The sequence below is a fragment of the Protomyctophum bolini genome, assembly GCF_963924005.1.
Source record: "Protomyctophum bolini genome assembly, chromosome: 13".
In the NCBI taxonomy this organism is placed as follows: domain Eukaryota; kingdom Metazoa; phylum Chordata; class Actinopteri; order Myctophiformes; family Myctophidae; genus Protomyctophum; species Protomyctophum bolini.
The window spans coordinates 30,931,946-30,958,857 of NC_137874.1; the positions used below are offsets into that span (position 1 = coordinate 30,931,946).

A 26,912-nucleotide genomic window follows, 5' to 3' on the forward strand; every position below is an offset into this window, starting at 1 on the left:
GTATGCGTGCGTGTGAGTACACTTCAGGGTTACTCAAAGTGTCCTCTGCCATTGAGGTGTAATGAATAGAGGGGCTATTACATGTAATTCATAACACCGGCCCTGAGATCTAATGATTTCTCTCTTTTTTTTCTGTTCTACGCTTTACTCCAAATTGTTGCTATAATTCTCCCCTGGAGCGACTTAATGTGGCAGGTCATCAATAAGCTCGCCCAGCGTAAAGTGGAAGGACCTTTGCATTATGTTTTAATTCCTTGTGCGCTCCTTAGAGTTTTGCTATTAAGAGCAGGGAGCAGAAAGAGAGAAAAAAGAAACCAGACAGAGGAAGCTATGGCACTCAGAACATGTTCAATATTTAACCATCCTCCTTGCACTCCTGGGAAAGTCTGCGACCGGAACTTAGCCTTTACGGTTTAAACACATCAGCCAAGCGGATTCCCTGGATGCCGGGCCCGAGAGAGAGGAGGTCCCTGGCTCATCTCATGGCCTGGCATGCCGCCTCCATTTATATCCGGATCGATAGCAAATGGAACCAAGCCGTTAAGAATCCCCTCCCAGGAATTAAAGTTGTTCTGCCGTCTATTTAGCCTTTAACAAAGGCTTTACCCTCGGTCTCCTGCAGCTCTGAAGAGAGTGAACATGGGGTTAAAGACATAAAGAAGCATTGCTTGGTGGAGAAATGTGTGCCTTTTCAATTTGTTACCGATTCCTATAAAGCCAACGGCACCAACTTGTAAATGAAGTAAAAGGACAGCAAATCGATACTCAATCAAAATCTGCGTTGACATTTTTCACCTTGTGAGCTATTTGCTAATTAATGGCAGCAATCAGCTGTATTGTATTCCATATTATATATAGGGTCTATATGGAGGAAATATTATTTTCTAATTGATTTTATTTCCTCTGCTCAGGACTTAAGGATAAAAGGGTGTGGATTGTTTATGGGTTGCATGGCATCTGACATTGGTACCATAGTGACTGAACGTGTGGACATCTGACATTGGTACCATAGTTACTGAACGTGTGGACATCTGACATTTGTACCATAGTGACTGAAAGTGTGGACATGTAGTTTGGTTTGATTGTGTGGGGCTTGTCTTCATAGTTATCTTCATTTAAGATACGTATGTTAAAATAATCAGTATAAGTCAGTATAGAATGGGAAGATCTTACAGTAGCAAGGCCTTAGTTAGTTATAAGGGAGAGTTTGTCATATTTTGTATGTTCTACATATGCTGAATTCAATCTGCACATCATTTGCACACATCCTGTGCATATGTACTTGCTGGATCTATAATACACCTGTTGTATCTGCAGACTTTGAACTATGCACCTTTTATTAATCCCTGACCAATCCTTTTCCGACACTCTACAATTCAGCTCACGTGCCCAAATCCCTCACGTGCATCAAATCAATCTCCTATTGAAGGGAAGAGACCAGACCAAAGGCTCTCTCTCTTTCCGTGTTCACTGCCGAGAACACAGTGAACTGTAAAGCACTGAGCTGCACTGGTTCATGGATCCACCACAGTAACCTCCAGACAGATTGACAGATTAAAACAAAAACACAGCGAGTCCAGGTGGCCATCAGCCTCTCTGGTATATGACATCGGGACAAGTCGGTGACATTCTCTGTGTTCCACAGTGTACCGAGTCTCAAGGTTGTCATTGCATTTGTTTAGTTCTTACTCTCCTCTTTGTCTTTTCCCTTTCTCACAGGAACGAGCCAAAAGGACCCTGGGGAAAAAAGTACATTACTTCTCTCTCTCTCTCTCTCTCTCTCTCTCTCTCTCTCTCTCTCGAAGGAGGTAGATCGTTTTTTTCTTCTGCTGTCTTTATGGCAGACAGAGACTCTAGACTAATCGCCGTCGCCACATTGGCGGCCAGGTTTTCCCTCTCTCTCTCTCTCTCTCTCTCTCTCTCTCTCTCTCCAGGACAGTATCGGCTATAAGGTCCGGCTGTGGCCACTGTGGACACTGATTACGAGAAGTGAATCGTAAATATTTTAAATAGCACCGAAAAACCCTCTGTGTTTTATTCAACCTCTCGGCTGAGGAAGGTCAGAGCTAATTTGCAAGCCATAAAAATGCATTTGGCAGATTTTCACAGAGAACTCGGCGGATAGAGGGAGGGAGCGTGTGCAATGGAGTCGGGGTTCTGATGACATTGTATAGCCCTCATGATACTTGGCAGAAGAGTTATTACCGCCATTAAGGCCGGCTGGGCAATGGGGATAGCGTGTGTGTGTGTGTGTGTGTGTGTGTGTGTGTGTGGGTGTGTGTGTGTGTGTGTGCACGTGCGTGCGTGCATGTTCACGTGCGGGCGTGCGTGCGTGCTCATGTGTGTGCGTGTATGCGTGCGTGCGTCTGTGTTTGAGTGCTTGGCATGAGAGATACACAGAGGTTAGCCTGAGTTAATTTAGTCGGTTTCTGGTGTAGAGGGGCGGGTCGCGGCAGAGATTTGCGCACGCCCTGATTGGATCTCACCAATCTGTCAGTCACCCCCAGCCCCTCCTCTCCCCCAGTGCAGTGCTACGTCACATCATTTGGAGCGACGCCCACCCAGAAGGGTTGACTCCCACTTCTAGACCAGAGCGGCCAATGTGTTCCTCCAGGCTTTCATTTTTTGCGCCGACGAAAATGAAAGCCTGGTACCGAGGCTACACAGAGGTAGTCACCCTCTTGTGTGTGTGTGTGTGTGTGTGTGTGTGTGTGTGTGTGTGTGTGTGTGTGTGTGTGTGTGCGGACTGTGCGCACGTGTCAACAGTTTATGAACAAGCATGCATGTGATGTGTATAGAAAAAAGGTATGTGTGTATATGATCAGCTCTTTATTAACACACTGAATCAAAGACACTGCAGTGACTTTGGCCTTGTATGGATTATATGGATGTTACATTCCAAGTACAGTATACGATGTGGTGTGGTGTGTTTGAGTGTTAATGTGATTCAACATTAAGTGAATTTAAGGATGCAACATTGAATAGAGTGATATAACAACTGATGAGGTCCGTTGTGAATGCACCTTTAGGGGGCACTGAGGTTTTCTACAGTATGAGCCAGGACTGGATAATTAAACGCAAATATATAAAAAAATATTTAGAGCCCACAACCGACTTAATTTTGCTCATAATAGGTTAATCGAATAACCAAGAAGTTTGTAATATTGTAATATTATATTTATATACTGTATATATATATATATATAAATGATGAAAAGATTCTAATTCTTAAAACGATCTGATTAAGCACTTACAGTAGCACTCACAATGAAATGCAATTGTCCCTTTATTAATTATTGTTCATTAATCGTAACCAAGGAAAAAGTGTTAAATAATGGTGATATTGATATGAGGTCGTATCAGTCCTACTATGGGCCAAAACCAGACAAGGCTTCGTTGATGTGGTTAATTCTGTACCGTGTTGCTATACGGTACGTCAAAGTCATCAATCAGTGTCCTCATCATCAGCTGTTGTAATTTGTCAACAGTTGAACTAGGACTCCGTTGAGTTGTTTCACTACTTTGCTGCAGACTAGACAAGGCTCATTAAAATACATGAGGAAACATCTGGCACTTCCGCATCGCCAATGTCAGTGTCAATGCCCCCGTACACACGACGCCTGATGGAGCAGGCATAAATCAGTATCGCACACACGCACGCACGCACACACACACGCACGCACGCACGCAACATGCACACAGCGACCCTAATATTTCCCACAAAAATCACAAAAAAATGGTCTCTACGATTTCACATAAAAAAATTGTTATAACCTGGCTTATTTTAATACATATTATAGCCTTTCAAATCCAAGTGAAAACAACGATCACATCCAGAGATGGTCAGCAAAACATTGTTTAAAACATCATGTTCTCTTTTCCACATACAGCAGACAGCTGCATGCAGAAAGATCCAGCGGGGAAGGAAGAGCATGCAAAGTAAAAAAAAGGGTGACAGACAGCTACACGAAATGCAATTTTCCAAGTGCCTGCCATCTGTATAAGGGATATAAATATTACAAGAGGAAGTGACAAGCGCGGCAGTCTGCATTTTGTGCTGGAAATAAAAAATCTAATTTCAGTGTGTGTACACCAGGGATGCATTTTAATGTCAGGTGTAAATCTAAAACAGCTAAATCATGTCTGGAGCCAATCCAAGCCAGGTGTGAAACGGGCTCACAGCGACACGCTCTCTACGGCCCGGCAGCACATCTGCCCAGGCCCAATCAGAAGCCCTGGCATGCGGGGACATGTTGGCGCAGTCGTTAGCACTGTCGCCTCACAGCTGGAATGTCCGGGGTTCGATTCCCACCGGGGACGCTGTGGGCACTGGGGGCGTGTTCTCTCCTCCGTGTCATCAGCGCCCATACCCTAGGTGGGGTTGGCGAAAGGGCCTTTCTGTCTGGAGTTTGCATGTTCTCCCTTTGTGCCCTAGGGTAGGTACCCTCACGAAAAACGTGCAGTAATCCTGGTCTCTATACTGCCTCCCCCTGGTCAGTAATCCTGGTCTCTATACTGCCTCCCCCTGGTCAGCCTGCTTGGAATAACGTCCACGCACTACGTCCTAGCGGGGAAACGCTGTCAGGTGATAAGAAACAGCCTGCTCACTCCTCATGCATTGAAAGAAGCATGAGCACATTTTTCACTTGAGTAAAAGTTTAATTGGCATCAAAATATAAAGTACCAAAGGTAAAAGTAAAATTAGTTAAAAGTTAAATAATGCCATAGTGGAGTAAAAAAGCACAATATTTGCATCTGAGTGGATAGAAGTATAAAGCATTGAAAAGATCGTCAGTGCATAGTCAGAAACAGAACAACGTCAGTGAGAAATGGAGGGATTTGCCAAGGTGTCCTAAATATGAATTCTATTCAGATTCCCTGAATAGATATAGAGTTATTTTGCTGGACACTTCATTTCAGTTAGCAAAGCATTATTTAGCAAGGCTAATTCTAACTGCTAAAACCTGCAGGGAAGACATTTTCAGAAAATCTTCAGTTAAAGATCAGGAAAGCATGAAGAGCTGGAATCTGTATCTAGATACTTCCCATCACTGCCTCTGGGACATGGAGTCCCAGAGGTCAGTTGTCACAGCAGCTAATGAGGCTTGTTGAGATCAGAGACAAAAAGACAACCTTCTTAAGTTCTTGGATCTCAAAGAGTGCCATTAAGAGCAGTAGAAGATCAATTATGGCTGTGGTCTTAAAGCGCCTAGAGCTTTCATACATCTGATGAGCTAACTATAGATCTCTTTTGTTCTATTTAAAAATAATATGTCATCCTCACCTGTGAAGTTAGTTTTGTTCACAGAACACAGCTTGCTCATTATATTGTCATCTAAAAAGTCAGTTAGCTGATGCTTTTATCATGCACAGGAAAAACAAGCAAAAAAACACCTCTGTGTTAATTTAAAGACGCTGTTAAATTATCTTAAATGTTTATTGTTAAAAAGTTAAAGTTATGGCAATGCCCTGACAGTGACGACAGGTAGAGAGTGGTGGAGAAGAGAGGGTATAGTTAAAGAGAAGAGTGGGTATAGTTGAAGAGAAGAGAGGGTATAGTTGAAGAGAAGAGAGGGTATAGTTAAAGAGAAGAGAGGGTATAGTTGAAGAAGAGAAGAGAGGGTATAGTTAAAGAGAAGAGAGGGTATAGTTGAAGAGAAGAGAGGGTATAGTTGAAGAGAAGAGAGGGTATAGTTGAAGAGAAGAGAGGGTATAGTTGAAGAGAAGAGAGGGTATAGTTAAAGAGAAGAGAGGGTATAGTTGAAGAGAAGAGAGGGTATAGTTGAAGAGAAGAGAGGGTATAGTTGAAGAGAAGAGAGGGTATAGTTGAAGAGAAGAGAGGGTATAGTTGAAGAGAAGAGAGGGTATAGTTGAAGAGAAGAGAGGGTATAGTTGAAGAGAAGAGAGGGTATAGTTGAAGAGAAGAGAGGGTATAGTTGAAGAGAAGAGAGGGTATAGTTGAAGAGAAGAGAGGGTATAGTTGAAGAGAAGAGAGGGTATAGTTGAAGAGAAGAGAGGGTATAGTTGAAGAGAAGAGAGGGTATAGTTGAAGAGAAGAGAGGGTATAGTTGAAGAGAAGAGAGGGTATAGTTGAAGAGAAGAGAGGGTATAGTTAAAGAGAAGAGAGGGTATAGTTGAAGAGAAGAGAGGGTATAGTTGAAGAGAAGAGAGGGTATAGTTGAAGAGAAGAGAGGGTATAGTTGAAGAGAAGAGAGGGTATAGTTGAAGGAAAGGCAGATGGAGACAGCAGGCGAGAGAGAGAGAGCGACAATTAAGAAGAAAGGCCAGTCAGTGGTCAGCAGCTGGCCGTGCTGCTGGCTGTCCACCTCGGCTGGTGCATTTCCTTTGAGCACCATGAGATCTTTATTAGGAGACAAAGTGCACATCCCGCGTGTGGGAAGAAAAAAGGTGCACGGGAGTGGTTTGCTTTCAAGCGGAGCCAGTCACTCGGCCTGGTAATAAATCAAATAGACGCTTTGAAAGCAGACACAGTGTTGTGTTCGGCAACCAGGGAGGGAGGAAGCGAAGGCGGTCGTCTTAGATCCCACCGCCCGCCTCCCTCCCTCCCTCCGAGCCCCCAGCCCCACCGCCTCAGACACCAGGATAAGAGTTTCCGTTGCACATCGCTACATTATACTGTACATATACAATGAGTACATCAAGTAGGATGGAGGTGTGCACCCGTTGACGGCGCACAGTGATCAACAGCTTTGCTGAAGCCCGATATACAGTACAGTACTGTAGCTACAGAATGTATCGAAATCAGAATGTATCGAAATCAGAATGCATCTCTAGGAGATGCAGGGGACAGGAGAGGAGGAAGGAGTGTATGAAAAAATTCAAATAAAATAAAATACAATGCCGCAAAGCATAATGGTGGAACGGCTGGAAGGAGCCACTGAAGCACTTTGAAATAAGGAGGATTTGAAAGAAAGCATTGTTGGTAGATAGATGAAAATACCGTGTATGGACGGGAAATTCAAAGCAGTATGCAGGAGAAAGGAGAGTGGAGGAGATGCATGAGAGGACAGCAGAGCTCCTTCTGGGAGACTATAGGACTCTTACTTACGTAAAGCTGCACAGAGGGAGAGACGATGGCGAGAGAGAGAGGGTTTATAATGAAACAACACGCAGCATGGAGACAAGTGGGTGGAAAATGAAAGAGGGCAGAACACAGAGCCGTGTCGCGAACCCTCTGTCTGTCTGTCTGTCTGTCACATTTTCAGTGGCACCTCTCAATTAAACGCACCCGCAGGAGGAACATATAAGGGGGAGGTACAGTACGTGGGGGGCTGGGGAAGAAAAAGATCTGCGCGAGGTGCAGAGGAAGGAGGTCCAGTATCATGAGGTGAAAGTCAAACGAGGTGCGGAGAGGAGAGTGCAGCAGGGTGTGGGTGTGTGTGAGTGTGTGTGTGTGTGTGTGTGTGTGTGTGTGTGTGAGGGGGTCAGCAGCAGTAGTACAGTACCTGTGTCTCGAGTACCAGGGGGGTCTGAGGCCTGGGGGTCTAACAGTGTGGTAGTATCTGGAGGAGTGGTATGGGGGAGGGTGGTGGTGGATGGAGGCAGGGTGGTGGGGACGTCTGGTGAGAGGACACGACAGACACACACGCGCACGCGCACACACACACACACACACACACACACACACACACACACACACACACAAAGAAATAACACAACACAAAACCACATTGGGACTGTTAGGCTAAAACAATGATGTAGTAAATGGAACAAAAAAAAGTCTAAGTGTGTGTGTATATATATATATATATATATATATATATATATATATATATACAGTATATGGTATATACATATACTTATAAATCAACATAGCGGGGAAATTAAAAATGTTAAAATCACATGATAAATTAGCATACAAAACAACATGAACGTAGGCATGTAGGAGCACATCCTAAAACAGAAAACGTGAATTATCGTTAATCAAATGAACACAGGACAAAAAAGTGAACGATCATCAACCGCCATGTTTTTCTCTTATCGGGCTATAATTGCTGATACTGTGATCTTGATAACTTACAATAAGTTAGTCAGAGTAGAGCATTTTGTAATTCAGTTCATTGGGAAGCTGTGCTGAATCACTGGACAAACACTGACCACTATGATTCAGTGTGGATCTGGGTCAAGGTTCTGACTATAAACAAATCTTAAAAGCCAGACACCAAGCTCACCCAGAAGCTGGATTTGAATGACCTGCGCACTGTATTCATTGGCTGCAGATTTGCCTTTGACCTTTGACTGATGTACTAGTCTGTAACATGTAATGCTTGAGGCGAAAGATACTTCTTTATGAGGCAGCGTTCAGAAGGTCACGAGATGGTGAATAAATGTTGGACTATTTCAAAGCTCTGTTTCCTCCACTGCTGAGGGTTCAGCGGCTTTTGGGGAGAGAGAGCAACATTTTGGAAGAATAACAGAAAAGCAGGGCAGGTTGTCTGATACGCCAGGGCCAAGGTTAAGCTAGACAGACATTTGACAGACTTTAGAGTTGCTGCTTGCTGAGAGCAAAATGTATCAATGTATAATTCATTGTGTGCAGCCTGTGAGCACAGCTCCCAAACAGTTTGTATTTGCCTGCATTAAATAATTTCTTGTCGGGTGAGACTTACCTCCTAATTTACACCAATGAGAGCTCCTTTTCATTCAGAGATTTTTCATTTAATTACTGGTCCATTTGGTTCAAGCTGTCCACTCTCTGAGTTACTCTGAGTTACAGACCTGCAAGTGTCAATTTGGACCCCCTGAAGGAACGCTGAGGGGTCCGTGGACACCACTGATTTATCTTTCTATGCAACCTTCAACCAATACTAATGACCTTCTTCGGAAGGTGAACTGAACAATGTTCAGCTACCGAACAGCAGACAACATTTTCTATGGACTCAACAGTGTTATTACAGTACAATTCGTTGACCAGGGTCACTCAGAGGTCTGTACTTACTTGGCCCCTTCCTTTTCTCTCCCTACACTAAATCTCTTCACCGAAAACAGCCTATCTACAAGCTCCCAGTAAAATCCTTACGGGTCCATTTTGGTCATTTGTAAATTAACACAAAGGGTTTTTCTGTGTAGAGCCACTATTGAGGCAATGTTTCCCCACATACACGTCACTCATTAAAGTAATTGGAAAAAATTGACGTGGTGCGCCGCGTGACAAAGTTAACAAGGTTACAGTAGCATCTTGGCTTCTATGTTTATGTCTCAGTGCTTATTATGGTTGAGCTGCGGGCTTTTAATTGGTTGCGGTTCGCCTTTGCGGGGCTCCTCGTCATCCCGTATGTCTGGGTGACATTTCAGACTCACAGTGAATCACTATGTAGCTAAGTGCATGTCTTGAGGAAAGGTTGAACGAGGAAAAAAAGGAAGAGTCTCATCGTCAGCGAGGAACCATTAAAAAGGCATTTTCCAGGAATTATGGCGGCAATTGCGAAAGGCTAAAAGGTGTCCTAATCACAGATGAAGGGTAGGAACAGACTGGCTGCCATTTTAGAAGAACAAGTAATGAATCTGGATAGGGCTCTTTTTGACCCATGCACGCGCAATTACCTTTTTTCTATTGTGGCAAAGAACTAGAAGCACTGGGCTTTAAGGGTGATTTATACTGTAGTTGTTGTTGGTGTCGCACACCAAAAATAGCCAATCTACAAGCTCATGAAGCTGCTTTATATAGTGCTGCATTATAGTGATGCTATCAACGCGCACATTGCTTCGTCTTGTTGTTCCATTTGGGTGGCATTTGCAGCAGTGGCAGCATGGACACAATGACCTTGTCGCGTGGCCCTAATTAAAATCTCCTACCTGAGGCTATAAGAATCAGGAGGGAGGTTAGCGGAAACTTTACTGAAACCTTACTTGTTTTAAATAATGAGCAGGTTCACTAGGGCTGCACTGTGTATTCAAATAGTCTCCACCAAAAAGGACGGAATCGTCTATCACTACCAAGGTCCCAGATTGGTTAATGATGGTAACAAACACACATCCTTGATCACAGTAAATAAAAGCCATGGTTTCAAAGCCACAGCAATATTTAACAAACTGAGGATACACAGAAAAATCCCAAGATGAGAGCGTAAAGATCCGAATGGACCGTAAGTCACTGTCTTCTTGTCGTCACACTCTTTATCTGTGTGTGACTTCTGCTTGCGGCTGTGAATTAGGGCCAATGCCTCTTCCACATCTTTAATGGAGCCTTCACACATGATTAGATTTTACCGCTTAAAATTAGGAGACGGGAAAAGGAGATGGATCGCAAGGCTCCTAAACATCAAGGTGACATTTATCAGCCCTCAGCACGGGAGGGATTTGTAGACTATAGGGATCTGAATACAAAGACTTGGGGAGTGGAGTGGCAGTGGCCCTTATTTATTCATTACAGTACTAAACATAGAAGCATAATACAACATCACATAAGCAGCTCTAACGATAATGAAGGCCATGCATATGTTTATCTTAAACCAATTTCCTAGCTGCTGATCAGGGTCACACGTCATTTCAAATCAAATGGAGACCACAGTGATACTGGATAAACAAAAGCCGTGTTGCAACTTTACTGCTTCCTGGCACTTGCTGTTAAATGACTGTTCTGCATGCTGTGCCAGGACAAAAATGAGTTTTTAGCATCAATAGCTATTCTAACTGAATGTAAATTGCAGCTGGTAGGCAATTTGGCACTGAATTTATCTATTTCTTTGTGCAAGCCAGTCTGAATTGTTATGTGAAGTTATACAATGTTGAATTATGTTTATGAATTATGTTTATGAATACAAGTTCTTTCTCTTGCCTCACAAGATGCTGATTCAACGTATTTCTGTTTCCTCTTTGTGTGCAAATTAAATTTCTCTTTCCAATTACATACAGTATTTCTGGAATATACTGTACATGTGAACTATAGCTGATCAGTGTACATATTTAATTTGTTCGACATATATGCCAGCTAACAGACCAAACTTAATTTCCTCTTTTTCATCATTTCAATTATTTTTTCAGATAGGTCTGAGAGACAAACCAAGGACAGATACATGCAAGACTGCATGGGGTGGGATTTGAACCCGGTCCTCACACTCTAAAGGAGCATGCTGTATGGCTGAGCCACCAGGCACCCACCCCTGCACAGCATGCTGTATGGTCTGTGCACATGGCTGAGCCACCAGGCACCCCACTCCATTTTCCTTTTGTCCTCTGCTGGTAGGAACAGGACTAGAACCCCAGGATCCTGGATGCTTATATTGGCCTCTCTGATAAACTCATACTTCAGGTATTCAAGTATTCAATGGTACAAATTGCAAAGTACATTTCCTTTTTAATATCAATGAATTGAAATTGAAATTTCCACACAAAAAAAGGTTTAAGTTTAAATTTAGTCTCACTCAATTTGAAATAGGGCTTACAGAAAGTTTCTATAAATGTAGTTGAGTCAAAAGTACAATATTTCTCCTCCACTGGCTCCAGTCCCTAAATGGCTAGCCACGCCCATAAAAAAAAATATGTTCTGAATAATGGAGTGAAACAAAATGAAAATTCAGGTTAGTGTCAGGCTTACAAGACCAGTGTACTACTGAAATAGCAGAAATAACTTTGGTTTGTTACATGCAGTAGGTATAGTTAACGTCACAACACCCATTGGTAGGTGCACGTAGTAACAGCTAAACTCTTCAAGCTTGTGGTGCAACCCCCACTCGGATTTAATAACGCGTAAATGTCAATGTGGTAACATGCGACTTTTAACCGACTGCTGGCTGACAGACAGCACATACCCATCGAAGGAAGAACGAATCCATTAACATTAAAGCTACACCAGAACACGGCAGTTTGATACCTGAGAGGATTACTCTTGTTTATCAGAGCATATCTGCCTTCAAGCTGGAGAACAAACTAAACAGCTCAAATGCTCACGTATCCACCCCCACACACATGCACAGTCCCATCACTCTTAATCTTTTTTCTCTCTCCCCCTTCCAATATGCGCCCCTCATCAACCACTGCTATAGCGCTTAAAAATAGAGAAGGGGGAGAAGTCACACTGCTTCATTCTCCTTTTTCACGCATTATTACTTAATGCCATAAGACAAATGCCATCTGTGGCAGCAGCGGTGGTGCAGAGGGAGGAAGAAGGAAGCACTATCTGTTCCCTCTGACACCCAGAGTTCCTTTATCCCTCTCTCCAACTCCTTTGGAGGTCTGGGGAATTAGTTCTCCTTCCTGGTGATATTTCTGACATGGCAGCACCGCACACGTGAGTGCGTGTGTGTGTGTGTGTGTGTGTGTGTGTGTGTGTGTGTGTGTGTGTGTGGGTATCTTGCACGATAGTTTATTTATGGAACAACGTAGGTAGCATTTGTTTCACCTAAGGCCCCTGTTTGCCTGCGTTTGAGATTGTCTAATACTAATCACATGTGCTGCTAGGATCAGCAGTGCAGCTACTGAGATCAGCGTCTTGATACAGCAGCTCTGTATCACCCAGAAGACTGTTTCTTCGGAGGGTTAAGATGACGCAATGCATTCTGTTTACAGCACTCGGAAATACTGTAATGTATACCGCCTCCATCCGTCTATATTGTGAGAAAGGTGTTTTAAGGGATTCTTTAAATATCGGTAATGAAGATTACTATGAAGTATTGTAGTATACTATATGTGTGTGTGTGTGTGTGTGTGTGTGTGTGTGTGTGTGTGTGTGTGTGTGTGTGTGTGTGCGTGCGTGCGTGCTGTGTATGGGTGCGTGCCGTGTATGGGTGCGTGCGTGCATGTGTAAGAATTATTCAATCTCTATATCAGTGATCTGTCTATTCAAGGACAAACAGTTTCTTCTGTAAGTGAGTGCATTACTTAAACTGTACAACACTGCCAATACAGGGTACCCAAATAATGTTATAGTACAGTACAGTATATCACAATTTAATGTGCATGGTGTTCCTATTTTGGGCACGTCATCAGAGCCGCAGATGGGCTGTTTTTGCACGACACTGTCAAACTGTTTTCTGAAAATGTTTTGAAATCATAATAATAATAATTAAAAATCAAATGTAAAAAAAGAATGGGTATCCCTGTTATAAAACAACACCGACGTCACCAAATGTGGAGCACTGTAGTTCACTCACTCCCACTCCTAGGCCATGAAATGTGTCTGGTCGTTCCCCCAGGCTGTTCTTTAACCCATTCTGAACGGGTACCCATTTTGGTGTTGGCATCATGTTATGCTTTAGCTATGGAAAAAATAGCAGATCTACAAGCTCATAGCGCGCCACCGAGTGGCGCGCTACGAGCTTGTAGGTCTGCTATTTTTGAAAAATCGAAGAACGTCTGACATTTTTTTAATCTGATCTCAGGTCAGAATGGGTTAATCAGACCAGTGTGTGGACCAGTGGAAACCTCGTATGAATCTGATCTCAGGTCAGAATGGGTTAAGAGCCCAATGCCAAGGAGAATATAAGCCTGCAGGGTAGCGAGGCTAGAGCTCACCATACACGTAGAGCACGTATTCAGCGCTGCTGGTCCCCAGGTGGTTCCTGGCTTCACAGCGGTACGTGCCGTTGTCCGTCTTGTTGAGAGACGTGAAGGTCAGCTCTCTGCCCTCTACGATCATCCTCTCCAGGTCGGGAAGCTCGCCGCCGTCCTTCGTCCACGTCACGGGGTCTGGTCTGCAGTGGACAGAACCAGTAAAAGTACTTGCATGTTTTACTTAAGTAAAAGTATTTGACCTAAGTACTGCAATGTAGAAACACTCCGTTACAGGTAAAAGTCTGGAATTACAAAAGTATTGGCATCAAAATGCCATTTCTCTTTTTTTACTTATTTCAAAACTTTATTTACTTTTTAGATTTATATAGATTTCGGCCATTTGGGAATAGACGATACAAGCTCAGATAACAATGTATCACATCTATTGTAGATCGGCTATTTTCAAAAGATCTTCATAGATTTGAAAAGATGTGAAATGGGACATTATTGCATAATGAGTATAGCTTACTTTCTATTTTTGGTACTTTACATTTTTAATACCGGGGTTTTACTTGTATTGATACGGTTACTTAACCCATTCTGACCGGGCACCCGTTTTGGTGTTAGCATCATGTTATGCTTTATCTATTGAAAAATAGCAGATCTACAAGCTCATAGCGCGCCACCGAGTGGCGCGCTACGAGCTTGTAGGTCTGCTATTTTTGAAAAATCGAAAGAACGACTGACATTTTTAGAATCTGATCTCAGGTCAGAATGGTGTTAATCAGACCAGTGTGTGTCCAGTGGAAACCTCGTATGAATCTGATCTCAGGTCAGAATGGGTTAAATAAACAGTTTGAGTACTTTCCACTTTCCACCACTGTTATTTTCCAATTCCCTCTTAGTAGGGACAGCAAAATGATGAATCAAGCCAGTGGTTTCAGAGGAAGCTACTGAATGATGGAATAGGCTGCATTAGTAAGCAGACTTCAGTCTCCAGGTTTAGAGATAAGCAAAACTAAAAAACTAAAAACAAACAGCCATTCCATTGCACTGCACCAGAAACCCAGATCGTAAGATGGTAGATGTGCCTGCTAGATGTACTTTGCTGCTATACGACTTGAGATGAGATAGAGGTTTTTCATCAACATGCATTGCTCAGACAATGACTTACGAGGGGTTTCCTTTGGAAAGGCACTCCAGCTTCAGGTATTGACCCTCCTGGGGGAACGCCTGCGAGTGGATGATTTCCACACGAGGAGCATCTGGGAAAGACACAACAATTGTTATAGAGCGCCGAAGTCCTGACGTGAACTCGCTCATCCCCTGGTTCACGGAAGATTTTCTCTATGGAGAATAACATTGGGTCATCTTAAAATCGTCTCCTATAAGAACTGTTGTCCAAAAATAAACAAACTGTCTTGGTGATATTGTCGGGGAGGTGTCTCTGTATCGTTTAAGACAGTAATTCAGACATATTTCATACTGTTTCTAGTGAAAACTTAACTATGGTAATTCGATGGCTGATTCTACAAGCTATTTTCAGTATGCAACGAAGCATAAAATTCCTTCGACTGGATCTCTTCTCCGCTAGTCCCTCCCTAACATTTTAGTCTATTTATTTGACAAAATTGTCAATATATTTATTTAGTTTTTATTCCATTTTCCGGAAATAGAGCAGTTCTTCAAACGCCACTGAGCAACTTCCATTGAAATGAACAGTGGGATCGGGGCTGTCCGATCTCTAGATTATATATAAGTCTATGGGAGATACAAGTAAATGATATACGTAGCTTGCAGAGTTAGTTCAGTCAGATATACTCAAGCAGCTTCATGCTATGCTGAAGGGCGCATACTATGCTGCATTATGTGGGTGTATACAGTGTTTGCATGACCCACATGTCATACGCTGATGTGGCAGGTGGCTGACCTGATCTGATCTGCATATGGTTCCTGGTTGTTGTTATGCAATGTTTGCTCCCACCGCCGCCCTAGCACCACCGGTGGGCTCTGCTATTCCTGTTCCCCAGGGGTTGTTATTGTATATCTATCTCCCTGCTCTTAATGTTTCCGGTGTTTAATTGTGCCGAGCATGGAGAAAAATGTAGCAGAGCCGAACGTCAAGATAAAATATTATATGCACAAATTGTATTCTCATTCTATAATAAATATTGGTTAAATCTATTGGTGAGTTAACTGACTGAACTAATAGTTAGTGTGCGTGTGTGTGGTAAACTCACAGTGGACCTCCAGTACTTCGGTGGCCTGCTGTGGCATCTGGGAGAGAGCCACGTGGTCCACCTTGCATGTGAAGGCAACCCCGTCGTCACTTCTGTCCACGTGCAGCTCCAGAGAGCTGCGCACGGTGAACGTCTTCCCACTGGCATTCACCTCCTTAGCACCTGGAGGGGGAGGAGAACAGAAGAGAGCCATGTGCTGTCACATACTGTACACACACACACACACACACACAATGTGTGAACAGTGTTCAACACTCTCAATTTACACCATAGATTTGTATTGTGGCTCTATAATGGAGGAAGTTAATTTGTTTTGAAACAACACATACCACAAGAAAAGGCTTTAACGCTAAATATAAGAAATATATGAATATATATCGCATATTTATAGGGTTAAAAAATATGGGTGCAAAGAAATTAGATTCTTGAATGGCCACAAGGTCACTGGCGACACATCACCTTTTAGAGTGCTGTAATTGATTCGTAGTACGGGAGCCACTGAAGGCTGTTTAGAGTTATAACGTGAGGATTATGGCCACATTGGGACAAAACAAATCCAGTCAATACTAAAGCAGTTTCCTTTTCCACGTTCTAAATACAACAGGACTTCATAGGGGTCATTGATCAGCAACTACCAAGAGCTTATTATCCAATCTCCAGTTGGGTGTCCGACACTGTGTGGTGTACACAGTGTGTGTGTGGTGTACACAGTGTGTGTGTGGTGTACACAGTGTGTGTGTGTGTGGTGTACACAGTGTGTGTGGTGTACACAGTGTGTGTGTGGTGTACACAGTGTGTGTGTGTGGTGTACAGTACACACAGTGGGACTCTATGATCGATGAATGATAGCTGTGGAAGCCAACGTGCTGTTCTGCTGCATGTTTCTGTGCTAATGTAAGTGTGACTAGTGCACTCTCTGCTGCTGTTTACTGCAACCATGGCATCATTAATTGTAGGTCGCAGATTACTATGAAAACCTGCAAAACCTGTCAGTGACCATATGGCCGTCAGTCCGTCACGCCACCATATGGTCGTCAGTCCGTCATGCCTAGTGACACGCTCCATATATGGCCGTCTCCATATATGAAGAATACTACACTGACATCATCAAACCCTGGATAGCCATACATGGAGAAGACTGGATCATCACCTCACCCAAAGTTATTAGTGCAGCCACGCCCGGCAGCCGGCGAAAACTAGAGGCCTAACTGGGCCCTCATCAAACCCTGTACACTCAAGACACTGCCCTGGCTGCCACCCTTAGATCTCCATATATGGTGCTGACCTGGTCTGACATTCCATATGTTGATCTGACATCATCAAACCCTGTACACTCAAGACACGCTCCATATTAATTATGGCCAGTACAGAATAGACGGCGCACAAAGCCAGATGCATGAGGGTGGATTTGAACCGAGCTTTGTCAGGCACCTATTCCAACACAATTGGCCCATTTTCGTCGGGCCGGGAAGACGGGCAGGGAGGGTGATATGGGTCATTGCATGCGCCGTACTCCTATGGGCTGGGGTGGCACCGGTCAGCAGGGAGTGTTGGACGGGAGGAGTAGGACGAAGGCTCTGTCTACATCCTCCTGGTGGGGGCTCTTCACTGCCAGGTGAGTCAGTAGGATATACAGCAGCAGTGACGCACACACGCACAGGGAAAATGAGACCATGATGTGTGTAGCCCTCCCCCTCTCTCTCCTTTTCTCCTGTCCATATCTCATACTGCATTTTTCTTTGTTCAGAAAGCCAATCATTTCTTTGCTCTCCCGTTGTCTATTCAGGTGTTGTCAACGCTGCAGACCTGTCAGTCATGTATGGCCAGTGGGAGGCAGTTTCAGCACCTCACTGGAGGTGGGAGTGAGCAGAATGTGGATGATGAGCAAATAGGGGGGAAGGGGGGGAGAGAGAGAGAGAGAGAGAGAGAGAGACTGTTCATGAGACCTAAACACATTTAACCTGCATTCTTCTTGATCTGTGATGAGGGTAAAGAAAAACAGAACACAGTCACAGACACTAAATACAAAACAATAAAAAAACAACTAAGTCTAAATGGCTTTCGCAGACAAATGGAATTTCTAGGCCAAAGAGTCATGCTAGGAAAGGCCATTCAAGGTGTCACTCGGTGTCACTCCCATGGTTAGGGTTCCTCCATGGAGTGACGGCGTGAATACACATGGCACGTTTCACGGAAATCCACGCATCCAATTTTTAGATACTGCACGGAATTCAAAGATTCATAAGGTTTTATAGAAGAAGAAACAAGCTTGTAATATTTCTCAGGGCACACCAGTTTGGGAACCACTCCAAACATGTTCATGTGATCATCATTCAGAATGCCAGTGTGTAACCACACAATAAAACCAATGTTTTGGATATTAATGTTGCTTTGCAATGCATTTGTGTGTGCGCGTAAAACACTGGACCATGCATCATTTATGTGTGCTGTTAGCAGCTGTTGACTTGTCTGTCTCATCACACCAAATGCAGGTTCTGTTTTGTCACGGTCAGCGTGCACAAGTATTGATATGCTGGAGGCTACTGTCTCCGGAAACAATCTGTGCATTTCTAAAGTGAGCCAACTTAGAAACTGAACTTTGCTTGAGAAACAATGCTCTGTGTGATCACAAATGAATCGAAGGCACATAATTGGCGAGGGCTTTACGCTGCAAATGTGGTGCTCTTCATAATTGAGCGCAGCGCAGATGTGCTGAAGGAATAGCAATGAGTCCAGCTACATTTCCTCTGAGAGAAAGGGAGACTTTTAGATGCATTCCCGTCTTGTCCCATGCTTGAACTTTGGTTTATGAATTAGTTCCCTTAATCAAACTGGGAGACAAAAAAACCTAGAAACGTGTCCATTTCAGTCAATCAGTGCAGCATCGGTGCAAACGCTCTGTGTGAGTGTGCGTGTATGTGTGTGTTTGTGCGCGCATTCACCTCCCTGGAGGTGTATGCCCTGCATACAGTAAATGCATGTTTGCTTTCTACCTCTTATGTAATTCAACAAAACTCAGAGGGAGTCTCACTTAAAGTTTACACCTTGTAGCACTACAACCTCACACACACAGCAGGCATCATCATGATCAATGCTGTTGTTGATGACTCCTGACATACATTATGCTGCCAATGAAAGAATATTAAAGTTTCTGCAGTTTGTCTGTAAAGTAAGCAGGCACAGACAGACTAAATATGTTGTGAGAGACAGAGCCATGCAGAGACTTCTGTAACACTTCAGAGAAACTTGACGTGTCCACTCAACCATAGTCAGCAAAAAATGGTATGAAAAACAATGAGAAAATCAATGACAGACATTTCCTGAAAAATAAATCCCCACGTCCACACACACCCTGGCTTTGAAAAGATTCTGTGTGTGTGTGTGTGTGTGTGTGTGTGTGTGTGTGTGTGTGTGTGTGTGTGTGTGTGTGTGCTAAGCATTGACAGATAGATTCAAAGCCGGTGAGAGCTTGGGGTGGACGAGTGGTGCTCATGGAGGTGAAACTTCATCTCTGCCCATGAAAGATTTCCACTGCTTCTCACACGTTAGAGCAAACCAATAATATTTGGGCCTCCATGCACTGTTTATAGCACTGTAAGCTTATACATGTAGCTAAGTAGCCCTATGGTTGTCATGATGCAGATATATGCAGAGTCACAGGAAACAAGCTTAGATTTCAAAGTATTTAATAAAGAAGGGCAAAACTCTTACACGGAAGTTGCATGCAGGAATCAGGCAAATGAGAAAATGTCCAAATAGTCAAAACCAGGAACAACAGGAAAACCAGGAACATGCATCTGCTACAACAAACTATGAACTGACAACTGAATGTTTGCAAAGAGTCCAGTATTATAGGGCAGGGGTTCCCAAACTTTTTTGGACCAGGTACCCCTTTTGGGGTAGATATTTTTCCAGGTACCCTCTCATCCTCGCAACACGGATAACAATATATTTACAACCACAAGCAGTGTTTCCTGCAGGAAAAAGCTTTGGCATGGTGCTGGGCACAGGCCGCAATTTTGATTAATTAATTAATTAATTTGATTCATTAATTAATAAGATTAATACATTAAGATTAATTTGTATTATTGCTCTTGTATTGCTATTGGAGACACTGGGGGGACACTGGGGGACACTGGGCAGGCACTGAGGAGGCACTGGGGAGACACTGGGGAGGCACTCAGGGGCACACTGGGGAGGCACTGGGAAGGCACTCAGGGGGACACTGTCTAAATGTAGACGTCTAAATGTATACGTCTAAATGTAGACGTCTAAATGTAGACGTCTAAATGTAAGTTTGGGAACCACTGCTTTAAACACTTTAGCACTTTATGAACATGAACAAAATAGATGGGTCCCCCCTGGAACTCCCTCAGGTACCCCTGGGGGTCCCCGGACCCCACTTTGGGAACCACTGGTCTAAATGTATGTAGACGTCTAAATGTAGACGTCTAAATGTGTACGTCTTCTCTTATGGGGGTCCCTGGCATATCTTTTCAAATGGGGGTCCACAGGCTAAGTAGTGTCAATTTGGGGGTCCTTGACATGAAAAAGTTTGGGAACCACTGCTTTAAACACTTTAGCACTTTATGAACATGAACAAAATAGATGGGTCCCCCCTGGAACTCCCTCAGGTACCCCTGGGGGTCCCCGGACCCCACTTTGGGAACCACTGTTAGGGGGAAGGTTGATTGTAGAATTGTTCACAGGTGGGATGACGAGGGAGTTGGAGACAGGTGAGTAAAATGGGACTGCAGTGTGGAATGGAAAGTGGGAGTGGCCAGGGCTGACATGGTCTGTGGAGAGACCATAGACTGTAAAGAATATGGACAAAGCGTTCCCCGGGTCTAACATGAACGTAAAATGAAGCCTGTCAGTCCTTGCAATGGAAGTCGCCATCTTTCTAGATCCGTTTTGGTCCAGCTCGCCATTGGCTGGCCCAGACAACGAGGTGGGACTTCCCCCCTTCTTCTCCGTTGGTTTTTATTTTGACTCGAGTGGGAGGGGAATCCCTATCATAGACTGTAACGGTAGCCACGCCCCTCAGAACATACGCGACTTTATGGTCATTTTTTTAATTAATGGGACCATCATTTTCCAAAAAGAATATTATGACATTAGAAATGAGACTTTAAACTAGTGACTGGAAGAAGAAAGTATTCATGACCATGTTTATTAACTCATCCATCGCTTTTAAGAAGTGCCAAAAAGTCCCTAAGCGCCAGTCTCTATACATTTTTTTATTTAATTTAAATTTTCATTTTTTTGTTTAAAAAAACAAAACAAAAAAAGATTATTATTTTTTTTTTTTTTTGGTCCAATGTTATACCCGTCTGAAAAAGACGATAAAGACGTCGTTGGCGCTGTGGGAGTTGCTAAAAAAGAGGTCAATTAGGTCGTTGGCAGACATTGAGTTAAGGTAATACAGTCTAGGTGAAGTTGGGCCCAAATACATGGACTTCTATGGGGCTATGGGTTTTTCTGGGTCCAATGACAGCGCCACAACAGGCCATTATATGAACTTTCATTTCCTTAGTGGCTTCACAAAATATCTGTCTGACTGCCCCCGTGGGAGAGACAGACCCTGACAATGGTACTGATCAGCGGTTGACCTCCGTGTCTGGCACATACTGTAAAGAGAACTGCAGTCTTTATATATCAGATTTTCTCTTGACATTCATGCTGATGTTTTTCCTTTTACTGTATTTTATGTATATTACTGCATAAACTTTTTCTTTTAACATAATAGGTGTTTCTTTCATAATGTGACCGTCATTACAAACCCGTTTGCATTTACTAATCCATTCCATTTGATTAAACACGAGTTTATTATAGTTTATAGTTTTCCATTTATTACAGTAAGTGTAAAATTAACTACTCTGCAATCAGCTCGATACTGCCAACATGTAATGTGTAAATTAGCATTTTCGGTTGATTATTTTTAATGTACTGGAACTGGAAGGATAGAATATCATTTCCAAAAGATTTTCCCTCGAGATATTGTGAATGACGGTGGCATCGAACTCTGCCTAATGCGCCCATCCAAAAAAAAGAAAACCTCAATTGGGTAAAGATTGGGTGATTGCAAAGGTCGTAGCATGTTATTCAAGTTTTTCATACTCAATCAAATTCAGCCTTGTGGATGGTGCATTGTCATCTCCGACGAAACCAACCACTACCATCAAGATAGAAGCGTTTCATAGGATAAAGGTGAACACACTCTATATTGATTTGCAGTGACCTTTCCCTCTAAGGGGACAAGTAGACTACAATATACTGTGAGGATCCGATCCCCACAGCACAACAGAGCCACTGGACCCCCTCACTGAAGGGGTCAAGCATTCAGACCTGTACCATTCTACCCTGCACTTACCCAGCTGTGGAGAATATGCTGTAGTTAAGGATGACTCATCTGCCCATATCACTTTCTTCTAAATCTCTGTAGGCCAGTATCTGTGGTTTATGCACCATTAACTCTCAACGGCGCGTCTGTGTTTTCATCCTTTTAAAGAGGGGCTTATGCACCACAGTCCTACGTATAGGCTCAGTCTGATCAGGAGGAAGAGTTGCTCTGTTTTTCCTTAAACTCATACACAAGCAGCAGTCATTGAATGTGCGCATTAGATGTCAATGTTCTATTTACTGACACCTTTCCCATAGATGGACATGCCACGTCATTTTAGTTCCTGTTCCTATTGAAACACAAGCTAGTTGAGCAGCCTTTGTGACTGAAGCTCCTGCCTGCACCCCATGACCCAATAATGAACCCTCTATCAGTCACCTAAATCTTTTTCTCTTCCATATTGATCTAAAATCTAGGTCATCTGGGACTGCTCAGCATTTGCCACAGAGCATGATTGTTACGACCCTAGTGTCTAGGGGCAAAGACCCGCAACATGTTGGAAATGAGAAGCAGCGGCTTGTGCAAAAATATAATTTATTAATGTGGATAACTGAATGAATATTTACATAAAATGAATCAATGAATTGAATTGGCAAAAGAGCAATTTAAATCAACAAACAACAAATGACAAACTACAACTAAGCAGACCAGATCATCAATTACTAGTGCTGATTGGCAATGAAGCCAACACCCAAGCCTCTTTCACAGAACACTGCAGCTCACTACCTGGACTGAAGACAGAACACACACCAACACAATACCCTCCTACTACTAATATCACCTCATACTATCATTAACCAAAAGTATAACTCTAATAAAAATAAATATGGCCAGGGGCCATCACAATGATAGGGTCTTAATTGCTTAATTCATCTTTGCCATGCCAGGAGATTCACCCCTTTGTGTGTGCGTGAGTGCAAAGGACATGCTGTATCAAAATATCATGCATCCTCAGTGGGAATGTACATTCCTGTGTAATTTACTAATTCCATCCATGACAGCTACAGTAATACACCAGATGTTGTTGTGGTTGATGCAGAGTCCAGAGAAGTGTCTGTATTAGAGATAGCCTCCACCTTTGACCCTAGCCATAATGACCAAGGTCATTAAATACCAACCACTTTTACCATATCAGAGCTGGTTGATACGGTAGGTGATGAAGACTATTATGCTTTAATATTTGGTAGCCTAGGCTAGGTCATATTACCCACAGGGTTTCAACAATTCTGGATGCAGAGTGCTGTGCTCTCTCTGCCATAATTGCTAGCCGCCACATATGGCACTATACTGAGTACTCCATCTCAGTAAGTACGTTGGCTGTCAAACAATTGGTGCTCTCTCAAATGTCTGTGATATGATCAAATGTATTTCTTAGATAGGAGGGTGTATTGAGACAGGAAACCAAGGCCAGAGAGATGCAGATGAGAGACATGTGACGTGAGACAAGACCAGGAGTGGGATTGGAACTTGCTCCTCAGCACGTGGTCTGTGAACCATTTGTCTGAACCGCCAGTCACATTGCTTTTATAAGACCAATACAAATGGAAACATAAAGGCCATATATACCGTGCAAATCACGAATGTAACAATTTGAATAACAATTTGATTACAATAATCATTCCTATAAGAAAGTAGTCCCCAGCTGTCTGTGCAAGTATAGTTGCTATGCAACGTCTCATCTCTGTCGTCTTTTGCTGTTTTTGATACTGGCATCTACTGAAATCTGGCAAAATGGCATTGACCTGCCCCTTTGATGCTGTTTGAAGGTTTAAGATCGAACTGTTAGATAACACAAATTTATTTTAAGTGCATCAATCTCTTTTTGCAACTCTGCATGTTGTCCTTCAGATATGCATTCTATCCACAAGTAGAAATAATACTCAAGACTGGTCTCAGTCTAGAGTTTGGTCTATTTTGATCGTCTTGGTCTCACCTGCAATTTAATTTGACTCTGTCTTGACTTGGTCTCTGACCAAAAGGATTCTGTATTTCTTTTCACTCCAAAGTTGGCTACAGAATCTTTAATAGATTTACTATCAATATCTGGGTGCCATTTTGAGATTGATTACAGTATGGTTAGTTATAGTTATAGTTAATTTCGGTCTGTTGAACAATTAAGTACAGTACATACAAGAGTTACAATTTGTCCAAAAAGGTGTAGGCTGAAGCCAAGGCTTATTTTGCCATAATCTGATTGAACAAAAACTGAAAACAATTCCATTTGTTTTAATTCCATCTAATTTCCGTTACAAAAATAGAAATATTTGGATATGGTGTTGATTAAGATTAGAAAACTGCTCTGGTCTCACTCTACCTCGCTCGGTCTTCATCTGCACTCAATCTCGTCCTGTGGACTCTAGAGATACAGTTTGTTTTTTTGCTGCTGATTTATATACAATAAAACGTAGAGATCATAATGTTAGTATACTATACAACAGGGGTTCCCAAACCTTTTTGGCCCAGGTACCCCCTCATCCTCGCAAAACACGGATAATCATATTTACAGTATACATTTAAATTTGTATTAAAACTTTTCAATCAAAGTCCCAACACATTTCCACAACATTTATTTAAGATGCTATCTTAGAATAGATGTAGACCTATTTGACAGTGCAGAAACATAATTGCCTTCCTTCCGGCTCCTCAATGCTGCTGGTGTTCCTCCTGGACCCCCCCCCCCCCCACACCCCTTTCCTCCCTCACAGTGGATGAACTGACCTGAACTTGAATATATATTTATTATTTATTCACTATTCATTGCACATGTTGTTTTTGTCCCGTTTTGCACCTATGTATGTGTCATGGCTACACAACACCTATCACACAGTGATAGGTGTTGTGTAGCCATTCACACACACACACACACACACACACACACAGAGAGAGAGAGATAGAGAGTTTCAATGGCACACTTTTGGTCTGAGCCAAAATAATCATTAAGTGAAATTCCCCCCCTGGTGGCAGTTAATAATCTATTTTATATTTGTGTCAGCAGAAATGTGAAATGGGGATTACACACTAGCAAGGTGTTGTTTCCAAAATGTGTTGATTCAACATAATGGCTTTTGGAGAGTTTACATTACTGCTCCTGATGCAGGAAATTAATGCATACATTTACACCATGAGATCTGTGTGCGTATGCATGCGTGCGTGTGTGTGTGTGTGTGTGTGTGTGTGTGTGTGTGTGTGTGTGTGTGTGTGTGTGTGTGTGTGTGTTTATGTGTTTATGTGTGTGCGTGTGTGTGCGCATGTGTGTGTGAGAGAGAGAGAGAGAAAGAAAGAAAAGTAAGAAAGAAAGAAAGAAAGAAAGAGTATAGGAAATATAATGTAAAGATCTCCATAGAGTAGACTCACAGTTGATAATGTTCAATGACATGATACTGTATGATCATTTTGTTGAATACGGAGTACATTTAATTGTAGTTGATTGTATATATAGTTGAATGTACAATATATATATATATATATATATATATATATAATCTTCGTCGTTGGGATCGGGATGTGCCCAGACCGCTACGCCAGCGACCCGGGCCTGTAGTTGAATAATATTTGATCAGGAGTATCTATACTGCACTTTGACTCAAGTATTGGTGTTGAGCACAACACTATAGCCGGGGAGCCAGTCACTCAACATTTGAGAGGAACTGTGATGTCATGACATACTTTTTACATATAGCCGTCATCACAAATGTGATGAGGTCAGCACGCGATGTTTCCGGCAGAGCAGACCTCTCATTCTGTGGACCTTAATGACCAGAGCAGACCTCTCATTCTGTGGACCTTAATGACCAGAGCAGACCTCTCATTCTGTGGACCTTAATGACCAGAGCAGATCTCTCATTCTGTGGACCTTAATGACCAGAGCAGACCTCTCATTCTGTGGACCTTAATGACCAGAGCAGACCTCTCATTCTGTGGACCTTAATGACCAGAGCAGACCTCTCATTCTGTGGACCTTAATGACCAGAGCAGACCTCTCATTCTGTGGACCTTAATGACCAGAGCAGACCTCTCATTCTGTGGACCTTAATGACCAGAGCAGACCTCTCATTCTGTGGACCTTAATGACCAGAGCAGACCTCTCATTCTGTGGACCTTAATGACCAGAGCAGACCTCTCATTCTGTGGACCTTAATGACCAGAGCAGACCTCTCATTCTGTGGACCTTAATGACCAAGTGAATAAAAAACAGCTTTTGGGCCTGTGGCTCCCCGGCTACTACGGTTTGCTTTTGTAGGACAGGACAACTCCTCTCTCTAACTTACTACCTGTCAGCTGGCCTCTAGGTCTAGGACAAAACAAAGAGGAACAAAATACAGAAATATAAAATAAAGAAATAAATGTATTTAAAATAATTGATCCATAACTTTTACTCTCTGTAATTTTTCACCCCTGTGTCAATCATCTACTGTGATCCTGGGCTCTACACACCCTCCACCAACCTGGGGAGAGCAACGGACTTAACTCATGCTTCCTTCATGCTTGAGTGTCCAAGTTGCTCCTTTACACCTGACAGGGGGGAGTTTCCCTGGTTGGACGTAGCGCGTGGAAGGAACACGTTATTCCAACCAGTTCTCTGTAACTTCTACTATAACTTATTTAGGTCTAAACAACAATAGTGGCCTGATTAGATGAGCTACTCCCCCCCCCCCCCCCCCCCCCACGTATACTCTCCTTCCCCTGACAGACATGCCTACGCCTATTTAGAAACTTTAGAACATAATGCTTGTGCCTGACAGTGACATCAGTGCATAAACTTATGGGAAAAGACATGGCTGTCACCTCACAAACCTTGGGCTCATTATGATCACAGA

At 42.9% G+C, this 26,912-nt stretch overlaps 1 protein-coding gene across 4 annotated transcripts in view; it reads right to left on the reverse strand.

The window, feature by feature from the left end:
- cadm2a (cell adhesion molecule 2a) overlaps positions 1–26,912 on the reverse strand; it is a 318,209-nt gene that overhangs the window by 17,649 nt on the left and 273,648 nt on the right. For all 4 annotated transcript variants that reach the window (XM_080780499.1, XM_080780500.1, XM_080780502.1 and 1 more), the window contains 4 exons: positions 15,693–15,854; positions 14,627–14,717; positions 13,474–13,652; positions 7,467–7,580 (listed from right to left, as the gene is read on the reverse strand). In XM_080780499.1, the coding sequence (XP_080636625.1) occupies positions 7,467–7,580; positions 13,474–13,652; positions 14,627–14,717; positions 15,693–15,854 (546 nt within the window). The remainder of the gene's footprint in view (positions 1–7,466; positions 7,581–13,473; positions 13,653–14,626; positions 14,718–15,692; positions 15,855–26,912) is intronic.